We start from the raw sequence: 14,619 nt of genomic DNA on the forward strand, positions 1-14,619 counted from the left end.
AGTAACCGTATCTTTGCTTATCAGAATAATGTTTTGTTTGATGGGAGAGGCTTTTTATTTTAGTATGTAATTGGTATATGTTTTCATTGGTTAGAGTGAATTCAGAATATCCATTTTGTTTTTTAAAAGATTTATTATTTATGTATTTATTTATTTAGGGCTGCATTGGGTCTTAGTTGCAGCATGCGGGATCTTTGTTGAGGCACGTGGGATCTTAATTTGCGGCTCACGGGCTTCTCTTTAGTTGTGGAACGTGGATTCCAGAGTACGCGGGCTCTGTAGTTTGCGGCATGCGGGCTCTCTAGCTGAGGCGAGTTCAGTAGTTGTGGCTCATGGGCTTAGTTTACCCCATGGCATATGGTATCCCAGTTCCCTGTCTAGGGATCGAACCTGTGTCCCCTGCATATTGTAAGGCGGATTCTTTACCACTGGACTACTGGGGAAGTCCCATCCATTTTGATCTTAAATAAAAGAGATGTGTTCAAAGGTACCTCTACCTTTGCATATTATTCTCCTGCCTACTTTGAGGATTTATTATAGAAGAAAGATGAGATAAAGGAGTCTTTGTTTAAAAAATAAATTTGTTTATTATATTTTATTTTCGGCCGCATTGGGTCTTCATTGCTGCGCACGGGCTTTCTCTAGTTGCGGCAAGCGGGGGCTGCTCTTCGTTGCGGTGCGCGGGTTTCTCATTGCGGTGGCTTCTCTTGTTGCAGAGCATGGGCTCTAGGCGTGTGGACTTAAGTAGTTGTGGCACATGGGCTCAGTAGTCATGGCTTGCGGGCTCCAGAGCACAGGCTCAGTAGTTGTGGCGCACGGGCTTAGTTGCTCCGTGGCATGTGAGATCTTCTCGGACCAGGGCTCGAACCTGTGTCCCCTGCATTGGCAGCCGGATTCTTAACCACTGCACCACCAGGGAGGTCCGATAAAGGAGTCTTTTCAGCTTCTGCCTAGGGTATTTGAAAAAAAAAAGTAAAAGTTTATTAAGTCATGTGTTTTAAATGAAATTGCTGTTTAAAATTTCTGTTTTAGGATAGTGGAGATTATCCACTTACCATGGCTGGTCCTCAGTGGAAGAAGTTCAAATCCAGTTTCTGTGAATTCATTGGCGTATTAGTACGGCAGTGTCAATATAGTATCATATATGATGAGTACATGATGGATACGGTCATTTCACTTCTTACAGGATTGTCTGACTCACAAGTCAGAGCATTTCGACACACAAGCACCCTGGCAGGTCAGTATTTAGAAATATTTTCTGTGCATTTTCTTAGGTTAGAGATGAAAATGATTTTCATTAAAAGAAATGAAATAATGGTGACAAATTAATTTTATTTATTAAGTAGCCCCTAAGAGGACACTCTCCCCTCTCCTTCAACCCTTACGAATTACTGGGAATGGAATGATATCTTCAGTTTTGATTTTCTGAAGGCATAATTAATTTTCTTGTGGTAAACCTACTTGTTTCCTATCCACCTCTTCTCCCTTTCTATGGCATAGTGATCTGTTGGGTTCTTGAAATACGTTTTATCAAGGAAGGTATTGACAGCAAATTTGGGGAACAGTCATTTTGGATATGTAGTTCTAAATGACTTTTATGCGTAGTCTCTGCTAGCATAGTCCCTCCTGGTATGATGGTCACTATAGGATGATGCTTATTTAATCACACCACAAAAAGTTGATTTTTCTTACGCTTCTGAGTAACTTTAGGCTGAGTCAGATTCTTTGCTCTTTAAATTTTAATGAAATGAGTTACATTTTTAAGGCTCACATGATTAATTCTAGAACAGTGGTTTTTAGTGTTGATGTTGATAAAATATTCTGGTTTCTCTTTTGTGCTGAAAGTACTATTATTGAATATGTGCTTTTTGGTTTGAGTTTGAATAAATCAACTAGGCATTAATTGTTACTATAGTATTCTAAGCCTTAATGATAGAATATTTTGATTTCTACAAAAATGTTTCTTTCTCTAAGTGTGGGGATGTTTTTTCCTTTAGAATATTTCCCCAGAGAATTAAAGCTATGATTAAAGATGTACTTCTGCTCAGCCCTCCATTTAAAAAAAAATAAAATGCATACAGTCAACCTGTAGGTTTTGCTTTTAGATTTGAGGTCACAAAATATGAATGTGATCTTGCTCTGTGAATTTAGGTAGCTTTGATGTTAAGAACTTGAACAGTTAAAGTAAATTAAAACATATATGATGGGGTAAGGTGGGTAATTTTAGATCAGAATGACAAACTGGTTTGCTGAAGGTGTGGAATAGCTCAGAAGATTGGGAATCTCTTTTAAAGAGAGCCAATAGCCACAAATTAAGGTTTAGTTTTGTGGTGTTCTATCACGCAGTGAACCAGGTGTGAGACATAGTCTGGACTAAGCTATATTAAGCATAAAGTGTTCAGGTATTTCAACTAATAAGTTTGAAATCACAGGCAGTGAGTCTTGTCTCAGTAGCAAGAGTTCAGTAACAGAAGGTAGAGATCTGGAGGAACTCTGATAAAAAGCACTTTATTGAGTGATATTTTACTCTTTGTACTTTTGACTTTTTATCTAGATCTGTCCTTCATAATCGCACCATTGTCTTTATGATATGTAATAGAGTAAAATTAAAGGAAATCAAGTACTGATAAAACTTCAACATTTCTACACACTGTACTTTGATAAAAAGCACTTAAGTTCCCTCCCCCTTTGGTTACTGGATAGCTAAATGACTGCTGTATGAATCAAAATTTATTTAGAAGGTGAATCATGGTCTCTGGAAAAGGTCATTGTAGGAGACATATATATCATAGTATAGTGGGATCTGAGCATAGTCTAGAGTCAGATTACCTAGTTTTGAATCTTGGTTTAACTATGTATATGAACTGTGTAGTCTGAGGCAGATTTCTTAATCTCCCTGAGCTTCAGGTTCTTCATGAATGAAATGAGGATAATACTTAACTTTGAGGGCTGTTGTAAGGATTAGGAGTTAATCCAGGAAAAGTATTTAGCATAGGTAACTGACATATAGTAAGTATTCAATACACATTAGCTGTTGTTTTACTATTGTTGTTGTCATTTGTAGCAGCTATATTTTTCTTTTCTGTTAGAAGCGGAACAGCCCATCTTGTTTTTAATTTCTCTTAAATTGATCTTAACTTGTAAATTTTTGTGTCTGTGAGACTAAGTTCAACATTTTCCATTTAAAAATAGCTATGAAGTTGATGACAGCTTTGGTGAATGTGGCACTAAATCTTAGCATTAATATGGATAATACACAAAGACAATATGAGGCAGAACGGAATAAAATGATTGGAAAACGAGCCAATGAGAGGCTAGAACTCCTGCTACAGAAGCGGAAAGAGGTACGTACACTTTTGCACTGAATATTTAAGCTATTAATCTGTAACTAACTTGGTCACCATTAATTATGATATAACTTTGCTAGTTCATCGGATAAGTTTTTTTGAAAATTTTAAACAACATGTTTCAGGTTGTTTATACATCTAACTTATTTTTGTTGATTATTCATGCCAACAGTACCTTCTGTGTATATATTCTTTCTATGTGGACTAGGATTAAGAGTTCAAGGCTTCACATAAGGAGTCCTGGGCCAGTCTGACAAGCTGCTTAATGCTTTAGTGTTGTTCATCTCTACTGTGAAAATATCTCTCCTAACTGCCTCCGTCAGCTTATTGTCAGGATGAAATGAGGTTTCACTTATGTAAAGTCACTTTGAAAAATAACTTATAAGCTATTTATGCTGTTACAATCTGTGTTTTTGGTTTTTTTATAGTGTAAGAGGCACTTGGTTAACATTAATGACCACCAAATTCAACTTTGAATGAGGAAAATATATTTTTTCAGTTTTATGCTAAGTAATAATAAATAAAATCTTTCGATGTTGTGTATTTTGGTCGTTGTTGTTGTTGTCTCCCCTGCCCCCATGCCGTGCGGCTTGTGGGATCTTAGTTCCCTGACCAGGGATTGAACCCAGGCCCTGGCAATGAAAGCGCCGAGTCCTAACCACTGGACCGCCAGGGAATTCCCTTGATGTTGTGTTTTTGATTTAAATTCCTCCTTCATTGGTGATGTAATATTTTACTATCTGATATTGGGGATGTTTATTTTTATTTCTAATAGGCAAAGTCTGCTGTTTCAGAAATACTAGTAATGCAGTTGAGTTAAAATATTTGCCGTGGTGTTCCATAAATTACTTATTTGATTTTGACATTTTTTTGGGGGTAGTGGTAACTATAATTTAAAAGTTGGTTATTTCTGAGATAGCCAATAACTTTTTTAAATGCCCCCTGCTCAAGAGAAGCCAGAAAAATCTTGCCCACATTTCCACCATGCCTAAACTCCTCATCTTTTTCACGTACGGTTGACCCTTGAACAATACAGGTTTGAACTGTGCAAATCCATTGATACTTGGATTTTTTTCAGTAGTAAATATTACAGTACTTACATGATCCACGGTTGGTTGAATCTTTGGTTGTGGAACCTTGTATGTGGAGAAACTGTGGATACAGAGAAACTGCATATACGGAGGGCCGACTATAAGTTTTATTTGGATTTTCAACTGTGTGGAGGGTCAGCGTCCCTAGCCCCTGCGTTGTTCACGGGTCAACTGTAGTTGAAATGAAGAATTGACCTTTTTGCCCCTTAACTTAGTTAATAAGTTGCATTGGATGCTTTATTAGATGAACATAATGCATGAAATTATGGCCTGATTCTAAGATTCTGAACATAGAATGAGTGGATATAGGTAAAAAGGGGTTTTGAGTTTAAAATTCTTGTACAAATATAAGATATTAATACTTCTAGCGTGGGTTAAGTTTTTAAACATGTTGAAAGACCACCTGTGCCTTTGACTGTGCTAATTAATACAAGTGCATGCCCTTGTTAGCATTATTTGGAAATGTGAGATTATATTCATGAAAAGAAAAAAAGCATTTTACAGAAACATAGAACATAATCTAAAAGCTAATTAATACTTAGCGTGTGAAAGATTTTCCTTGTACTTCTCAAGCTCTGAAACAATTTTCTCTTAACTCTCAAGCTCTGAGTTGAAAATACATGGGAGTAAATAAGTCAACCCAGATTTGAAATGTTTAGTTGGTTATTTCAAGTGAGCCTTGTTTCCCTCAAAAATATTTAGCAGGGAGACAAATTTTTTGCCAAGTTATTTCACTCAAATCGTTTTTGTTCTTTGAGCAGGCACTAGTTAACATGACTTATTTTTCAGATGCTACAGACCAAGATAATGAAACATTGTTATGCTCTTTTGATTATATGTTATATAATATGTATTATAATAAACTACATAACAGATTTCTTTATGTACATTTATACAATGAAAATACGTGACCATTTAAAAAATTAGTCTACCAGCTAAACATTAAAAACCAAGTACAAATATTCCAGGTATCAAGGGACTGTGGCTACCTGATAGACAACAGATGTTAATTTTTGTATGTGGACACTTTTCGTTCAGTGGAATTAAGAATTGGGTGCTCGCTTCGGCAGCACATATACTAAAGTTGGAATGAGAAGATTAGCATGGCCCCTGCGCAAGGATGACATGCAAATTCGTGAAGTGTTCCATATTTTTGTTGTAAAGCAGAAACTGACACACCACTGTAAAGCAATTATACTCCAATAAAGATGTTAAAAAAAAAAAGGAATTGGGTGTAATAACCAAAACACTGGAGAAACCTGCATTTGTGTTTGTAACAACTTTTAGATGTCCTTTTGGTTCTCTTCCATTACAATTGAAAAGAAATGATGTGTTCTTTTCAGCTTCAAGAAAATCAAGATGAAATAGAAAATATGATGAATGCAATATTTAAGGGAGTGTTTGTACATAGATACCGGTAAGTCAGGGCAGTTTTTTTAATGTAACTCTTATCCTGTTCAAGTTTGGATATTTAGTGGTTTATGTAATATAAATTTAGTGGAAATCATGTTAGAGTAAGATCAGTGTTAGAATCTAAGCTCTTCCACTGATTGAGACACTCTATGCAAGTTACTTAACTGCTCTCAACTTTGTTTTCTATCTGAAAATGGGGTAATGTTGTGCTTGACTTGTAGATGCCCAGAAAATGGAAGCTACTGCTGTTATTAGGAGTCAGGGTACAGAATACTTAATTGATTTTGGAGGTACTATGTTAGTAGAGACTGTACGTTCTGATTCCTGACTCTTTCCTCTTCCATTTGAATATTAGTGGGAAAAGCTGGATAGATTTAAGTGAGATGTTTCCCTTATTTTGAATGAGTAGAGGAAAGAAATAGGTAATCTTACCACCATTTCTGCTGTAACCTATTCTTTAAATGTTGGTGGCATGTTTATTTAACTTCTCCGTCATTTCCTTAACTTGGCAGTTATTGAATCAGGTTAATACTTCCTTTGTAATATCCCTTTGTCTATTCTTACCTTTTTATTTCTGTTGTCACCATTACCTTAGTCTGTTCCCTCGTCATTCTCATGCCTAGAGATTATTGCAGTTGTCTTAAAATGTTCTTTTGTTGCATCATTCTTCTGCTCAAAAGCCTTGAATGACTTACCATTACCTACAGGATGAATTCAAAATAATTTAGTCTGACATTCAAATCCAAATTGAGCTTGGCCTCAATATTAGGTGTAACTAATTCTCACCCGGAAAATATTATCAAACCAGACTAGTGTTCCTGCTGTCTGAACACACCATGCCCAGGAGGTGTGAACAAAGGCTGGGGTATGGCATGGTATAAAAGGTGGGGATTGGATTCTGTTTGTAGGTTTATTTAACTTTAAATATTTATATGGTGATAATTATGCTTTGACAACTAGACTGTAAGCTCTTGGCATTCGGGGGCCATGCTTCAATTCTACATTTAAATCCCCAGTAATACTTAAGGTAGTGGTATATTCATAGTAGGTATGGAGTATTTGGTGCTGCTTAAATAAACCACAAGTCCTGTGGTATACTGGCACTAATATGCATAATTTTCCTTCCTCCATGCAGGGATGCAATAGCTGAAATCCGAGCTATTTGCATTGAAGAAATTGGCATTTGGATGAAAATGTATAGTGATGCCTTTCTTAATGACAGTTATTTAAAATATGTTGGTTGGACTATGCATGATAAGGTAAGATATGCCTTATATACTGCTTTTCTTTTTACACATAGGCATAGCTATCTGCTGCTCTCATTCATAGTGACTTATCTGCATATAGGTAAAACTGGGAACACATTCCTATAGGCCTCTCTCCTTTATTCTTTTCTGTCCGCTCCATGAAAATATGGTCTCTATCACATAAAGTCCCCTAGTTTTTTGAATCTTGGTGACTGATTTAGCCTTCAATCTTGAAACAATTTTTGTACTGAAACAATTGGATCATGTAGGCGATGGTGGTAGTGGTGAGACATTTCTTAGAGCAGTAAGAAGAATTCTTACTCTGTTAATATGTAAGTGCTCTATACATTTTAAAATTTCTTTAATTTTGATTCTCTTGATAAACATGTATCTTAGCCAGATTATAAGTTACAACTTGGCTTCTGACCTTTTTTATTTTTTTTAAATTAATCTACCTTTCTCTTAGTCTGCCTCTTTACAAGCCTTGAAGTTCTTTGTATATATTCCTTACAAATACTAATTTCTGTAAAGGAAAACTTACTGTGAAATATGCTACTATCGTCTTTCACAATAGTATTGCTCTGAAAAAATTTTCATTTGACCCACAGCAGTAGTAACCCCAAAGGTATTTAGTTTTAAATGTTTATGTATTGATTCCTATTTTTGCATTATCAAAGATGAGAGTTTCCGAAGAAATGCTATTGTATAGAGCATATTTAAAGTAGAAAATATTGTAAGTATCTTGAATGTTCAGGTTGAAAATATGCAGAGTTTTAATGCATTTTCTCCTCTTGTTTCATTCAGCAAGGTGAGGTAAGACTCAAATGTCTCACGGCTCTACAAGGGCTTTATTATAACAAAGAGCTTAATTCCAAACTGGAGCTATTTACCAGTCGGTTCAAGGTTAGTATTACTCTAAGTATTTAAAAATTATCTGTTATTTGAAAGTATTTTTTCTGGCTTTCCCTTTAAGAATATTTTAATTATTTTTGTCCTTAGGATAGAATTGTGTCTATGACCCTTGACAAAGAATATGATGTTGCAGTACAAGCAATAAAATTACTCACTCTTGTTTTACAGTAAGTATGCTTTTTAAAAAATATTTATTTATTTATTTGGCTGCCCTGGGTCTTAGTTGCGGCATGTGGGATCTTTTAGTTGTGGCATGCAGGCTCTTAGTTGTAACATGCATGTAGCATCTAGTTCCCTGACCAGGGATCGAACCCGGGCTCCCTGCATTGGGAGTGCAGAGTCTTAACTGCTGGGCCACCAGGGAAGTCCAACAGTAAGTATGTATTTATCGCATATTGCTAATGTCTAGTTATCTAAATAATACATTAGAATACTTGGTTTAAATTTATCTAGATCTAAACTTTAATAACTTGGGGGTTTTACAGCAAAAAGTTTAATTTTTTCATGTAAAGTTGAGAAAACAGGAAGAGAGAACCATTGGACTAGAAAATTCTGAGCTAGGAATTCATGTGTTCTCATTCTCTTGACTAGTTTCCTTTCAATTTTACTGTCATTAGATACTCTTGAAATAAAGTTAAACACTTGAATGTGTTAAATATGCCTATCATATTTTGTCACTATTATTTTTTTAAGATTTTATTTATTATTTATTTATCTTATTTATTTTTGGCTGTGTTGGGTCTTAGTTGCAGCATGCAGGATCTTTGTTGAGGCATTTGGGATCTTTCGTTTCAGTGCGTGGGCTTCTCTTTAATTGTGGCTTGCGGGTTTTCTCTCTCTAGTTGTGGCGCGCAGGCTTCAGGGTGCGTGGGCTCTGTAGGTGTGGCGCACGGGTTCCAGAGTGCATGGGTTCTGTAGTTAGCGGCACACGGGCTCTAGTTGAGGTGCGAGAGCTCAGTAGTTGTGGCATGCTCGTTGCCCCTTGGCATGTGGGATCTTAGTTCCCTGACCAGGGAGCAAACCTGTGTCCCCTGCATTGTAAGGCAGATTCTTTACCATTGGACCACCAGGGAAGTCCCTTGTCACACTTTCAGAAATTAGTATTTACTGAAACTTATCTGTAAACAATCTGAATTTAAAACGTATTCTATCATGTTAAAATGTAAAAGTGATGGAATTAACTTTTTTTCTTTTTAAAAAGGTGTGGTGATATATACAAGATTTACCATTTAAACATATTTAAGAGTACAGATCAGTGGAATTAAGTACATTCATAATGTTGTGCAGCCATCAGCGTTATCCATCTCCAGAACCTTTTTTATCTTCCCATACTGATACTCTGTAGACGACTGCCAAGTGTGATTTTAAGTCATATTGTCTACTCTTTATCTCTGAATTTGATTATTTTAGGTACCTCATATAAGTGGAATTATACAATATTTGCCCTTTTGTAGCAGGCTTATTTCACTTAGCATAATGTCTTCAGAGTTTATCCATGTTAGGTTATGTATCGGAATTTTATTCCTTTTTGAGACTCAGTATATTCCATTGTATGTATAACACGTTTTATTTATTCATTCATCTATTAATGGACATTTAGGTTGTTAACATGATCCAAATAATTGCAAAAGGGCCTTTTCAAAAAAAAAAGCATAGCGTGCTAATTCTGATACTCATATGTATGGGAAAGTCATCATGTAAGAGTAGCCAGCAAAATTCTGATTAAAAACTAACGAGAGACGACTACCCGGTATGATTTTAAGTCACTATATTGTAAAACCACAGTAACTTTTATTATTATTAATTTAAAAAATTGAAGTATAGTTGATTTACAGTGTTGTGTTAATTTCAGGTGTATAGCACAGTGTTTCGGTTATACATATATATAGTAGGTCCTTGCTGGTTATCTGTTTTATACATATCAGTGTGTATATGTTAATCCCAAACTCCTAATTTATCCCTCCCTACCCCTACCATAGTAACTTTTAAATTTTGGCACTAGTATGTGAATAGACAAATCAGTGGCACAGAATAAAGAATAGAGACAAACTTAAATGCATCCAGGAACCTAGTGTAGGGTAAGGGTCGTTTCCTATTAGAAAATAAATGGTTTTGTGACACTTAGGTTCTATTTGGGGGGAAATTAAATTGGATTCATATTTTGACCTTACGTAGAAATGATTTCCAGGTGGATGAAATGTTTAAATGTAGATAAATGAGACCATTAAAGTGCTAGATGAAAACTTAGGGGAAGATTAAACATTTATATTTTATATGTAAACTGAGCAATGTCTTTCTGAGCATGACATAAAACCTAGACATTAAAAAAATTACTGAATTTTAACTACATGAAACTAGAAGAAAAAAAACTAGAAATGTGTATATGACATAAAATATAAACAAACTCAGAAAACAAATGACAGACTGGGCAAAATATTTGCATCATAGGAGTCACTTTCAATAAATCAATAAAAAGAACAGAAACCCAATAGGAAAAGAGTCAAAAGTTAGGAACCACATCATAGACAGAAAAGAAAATAAAAATTTAAACATATGAAAAGTTGTTTAGCCGTACTTAGAGATATGTATATTAAAATGAGACCATCTTTTACCTATTGCTTGACAAAGATACAAAATGTGTTTGGTAATACACTACGTTGGTAAGGCTATGCAAAAACAGACCCTTACATTATTGATGGGACTATGAATAGTATAACCTCTTTGGAGCAAAGCTTGGCAGTATCTATTCAAAATATAAAATGCTTATTCTCTAACATAGTACTATTTGTAATAGAATTTTGGAAATATTCTAGATGATTATTAATAGAGGAAGAATTAAATTTTTATATAATAACTAATAGAAGCACCTCATAAGGGTTTTCTCATTTAATGCAGCAGTCCTGTTTGAGGAGCATGGTTATTAACGCCATTTATATGAAATGGACTACATTGCAGTCATTAAAAAGAAGGCAGCTCTACTTCAAAATTTAAATTAGGTGGTTGGGATTAATATATACACACTGCTATATATAAAATAGATAATCAACAAGTACATACTGTATAGCACAGGGAACTTTGCTCACTACTCTGTAACAACCTATATGGGAAAAGAATCTGAAAAAGAATAGATATATGTATAACTAAATTGCTTTGCTGTACACCTGAAACTAACACAACATAGTAAATCTACTGTACTCCAATATAAAATAAAAATTAAATTTAAAAAAATCAGAAAAAAAGAAGGCAGCTCTAGATACACTGACATTTTCTGAGAATTCACTTAACTGGGGGAATTTTGAGCAGTCTTAACAATTGCATTTTTCTTTAATTTTTAATTGGATTTATAAATTATTATATGCACGTTATAAAAATATTGAAAGAATCCTGAAGTAAATAAGAAAATAATAGTATCCTACTTATAATTCTACAGCTTCTCCCCTTTTCCTCCGTAATACCCTGTGGACATCTTTTTTTGTTGTTTCTCGTATTTTAATGAAGGGTAATGGCCATTTTTGTTGATTCAGCCATGTATATACCTAATAACTGAAACTTGTCAGGAACATTCCTTATTGGTTAAAATGAGTGAACTACTACACATTTACTATAGTTTCACTGATTTGATTCAATATATATGTATATGTATATATTTTATTATAAGATGGCACAAGTGGTTTTTCCAAAAATGATCCAGTATTACACATCGAGTTAATTTAAATTAAAGTGCTTTTCAAACTTTTCAACATTTTGGTTTCATTTTTCTCAAAAAGAGGTAATACTTCCTTAGACATCAGACTTCTGGAAACCTTGTGCACAGCAGAAAACCAAAAAGGATCTGAGCTCCTGAACTAACATCTACTATCCTTAGGCTTTTTTCTCTGATGGTGGTCCTATGATTCCTAGTTTACATATAATGGTAAAAACCTAGATTGTTTATCTCACAGTAGACTAAAAGCATATTAGGAGGGAAAGAGGTGCCAGAGGTCAGGACTTAGAATGCAGAGTCCCACTATGGAAGCACCCAACAAGGTTTACTCTGGGGTACTGTGGTTGATGGGCCTAATAATGACTTTGATTTACCAAGATTTTGTTAGGTTTATTTTGTTCTTTTAAAATAAGGTCAGTAAAATGAGCACTGCATTTTAGTAAGATTTTTTTAATGATACATTGTAAAGGTCTTTGGCACTTAAATTTTAATTATTTGCTAAAATGCTTTTGCATTGCCTTATATGGTGTTTAATACATGGTGAATGAAGTATTATTCTTCATTGTGAGATAACTGGAGTGTTAGTATATTTTAATGTTGCAATATTGTCTCTTGCCTTAATATTACTATGAAATACATGCAAAATGTTCTTTGTGATTATTAACTCTAAGCTCTTAGCATACCACCACTTTTTTTCCTATGTTAGTTTATATTATTTTGTCTTCATTTCCCTTTAGCATATTTGTCACATTGTTATTTCTCTTAGTATATATTTCATTATACTCGGTATTCACTCTAATTTTACCTCCCATTGATCTTAGGTGTTAACAAAATACTCAGCTGTTTTGTCAGGGGATGCTTTTACTGATAGACGATAATCAAATAAGGTTGATTTCTTCTTTCAACAGAAGTTCTTAATGAAGGTTTTTTTTTTAAACACAAGTTTAAAAGTGGAAGTGTACTATTTTGTAATGTGTGAATATGAATTTTTGTAATCAGTATGCTTAAAATTACAACATTACTGTGAAAACTGCTGTTGCTTATTTCTTCTTAGGAGTAGTGAAGAAGTTCTTACTGCAGAAGATTGTGAAAATGTCTATCATCTAGTTTATTCAGCTCATCGGCCAGTAGCAGTAGCAGCTGGAGAATTTCTCTACAAAAAGTAAATCTGTATTTCTGTTGTTCATTTGTCTAAAGTATACTTTAATGGAAGTAACTTATTGTGTTATCATTCATATTAAAATATATATAAATATAACTTATTAAAAATTATTCAGTACCGGTCTTAAGCCTATTTTTGCGTTACAAAAAATATTTTTCAAAATAATAAAAGGTTTTACTTCGAGTACTTTGATAACGGTTTGATATAAGAACCACAGGAATCCTTTAGTCTCTTTTCTTTTATGTTGCTGTTTAACACCTCAGATTAGGTAGTATAGATAGCAGTGTGAATATCTAATCACCGAAAATATTTAGCAAATGTTATGTAATGGCTTTTAAAGAGAACAATTTGAACCACTTGGACTAAATTGTAAGATTTTAGATTGTAAAATCTTAAAGATTTTATTTAAATGCTCGTTTGGGGTGAAGCATTTATTAGAAAGAGTACATGATGTAAAACATTTACACTACAGTTTTCTATTCATTGTTATCCAGTGATAACTTTTGTTGTTTATAAGAAAGAGTGATCATGATACCCGTAGAAAGAGGCCACTAAGTTCAGACTTTGGGATAAATTGTGCAAGCAGGATAGAAGGAAAAGACATGTCATTTTTAAAGAGAAGAATGTTTATCATAGATTTATGTGCATAAATGGTATAGGTTAGTCATTGTGATACTTTTATAAAAAGAAATGCTTGCTTAAAATGCAGTAAGGGTTTTAAAAAGAAATAATTCACAATGCAACTAACTTGAGAAGTTAATTTAAAAGGATTTAGAAGTACCACCAAGTGTGAAATGAAAAAGGTTTATAGCAATTACTTAGTATAAAGTTGGAAAATACTGTACCTACCCAGCTCCCATGTACTCCTTTGTTAAATGCTTAAATATGGAATTCAGACAGTTTTTTTAAATTAGGAAATTTTCGTTTTAAAAGTAAGTATTTTGCATATATTATCATAGGCTCTTCAGTCGTCGAGATCCAGAGGAGGATGGAATGATGAAAAGAAGGGGACGACAAGGTCCAAATGCCAACCTTGTTAAGACATTGGTTTTTTTCTTTCTGGAAAGTGAGGTTAGTTGATGTTCATGTTAATACTTACGTTCAAAACAATTTGGAGGTGGGGTTCAAATGATGTAAATCTTAAAATCTTCCAAATATCACAGTGAGTTGGATAAAATAGAGTTCTACCAATTCCACACCAAAAAAAATTTTTTTCTGTGGTAGTAAGATACTCAAATAGTATATTTATATATAGTGCTAAGAGCATGAATTTTGGAACCAGAAAGACCTGATTACTGATTGGGCTTCCCTACTTATTATTTGTATAACCTTGATTCAGTTACTTAATCTTTCTAAGCCCATTTTCCTTGTAAAAATGTGGATAATAATTTCTTAGATAACGCTGAGATAATCCATGTAAAACTATTAGCACAGACCTAGCATTTTGTTAGTTCTCAATATTTGGTACCTGTGATTATTATTGTTGTTGCAGATACAGATTTACATTTAACATCAGCTCTTTTAGGTCTCCCTTAGGTTGAAAACCTACCTGTTCACCAGAATTTGAGAGGGCCCAACATACATTTTTAGTATATGTGTATTATTTAATCAGTGTTAGGGCCTTTTAATTAGATTTTCTAATTGTTTCTATATATAGAAATACAGTTGGTTTTTGCATATTGACCTCTTATCTGCAGTTTTGCTAAATTCACTTTTTAAAGTAAGTTTTTAATAAAATTCTTAG

The 14,619-nt window shown here is 34.1% G+C and overlaps 1 protein-coding gene and 1 pseudogene across 2 annotated transcripts in view; both read left to right on the forward strand.

The window, feature by feature from the left end:
- The window catches only part of STAG2 (STAG2 cohesin complex component), a 73,311-nt gene that overhangs the window by 18,379 nt on the left and 40,313 nt on the right, over nucleotides 1–14,619 (forward strand). For both annotated transcript variants that reach the window (XM_065900907.1, XM_065900908.1), the window contains exons 6-13: nucleotides 1,033–1,237; nucleotides 3,193–3,344; nucleotides 5,782–5,855; nucleotides 6,987–7,110; nucleotides 7,903–8,001; nucleotides 8,098–8,177; nucleotides 12,768–12,875; nucleotides 13,835–13,946. In XM_065900907.1, coding sequence (XP_065756979.1) covers nucleotides 1,033–1,237; nucleotides 3,193–3,344; nucleotides 5,782–5,855; nucleotides 6,987–7,110; nucleotides 7,903–8,001; nucleotides 8,098–8,177; nucleotides 12,768–12,875; nucleotides 13,835–13,946 — 954 coding nt within the window. The remainder of the gene's footprint in view (nucleotides 1–1,032; nucleotides 1,238–3,192; nucleotides 3,345–5,781; nucleotides 5,856–6,986; nucleotides 7,111–7,902; nucleotides 8,002–8,097; nucleotides 8,178–12,767; nucleotides 12,876–13,834; nucleotides 13,947–14,619) is intronic.
- On the forward strand, nucleotides 5,493–5,593 carry LOC136143211 (U6 spliceosomal RNA; annotated as a pseudogene).

This window comes from Phocoena phocoena, chromosome X (genome assembly GCF_963924675.1).
Source record: "Phocoena phocoena chromosome X, mPhoPho1.1, whole genome shotgun sequence".
Classification (NCBI taxonomy): Eukaryota; Metazoa; Chordata; class Mammalia; order Artiodactyla; family Phocoenidae; genus Phocoena; species Phocoena phocoena.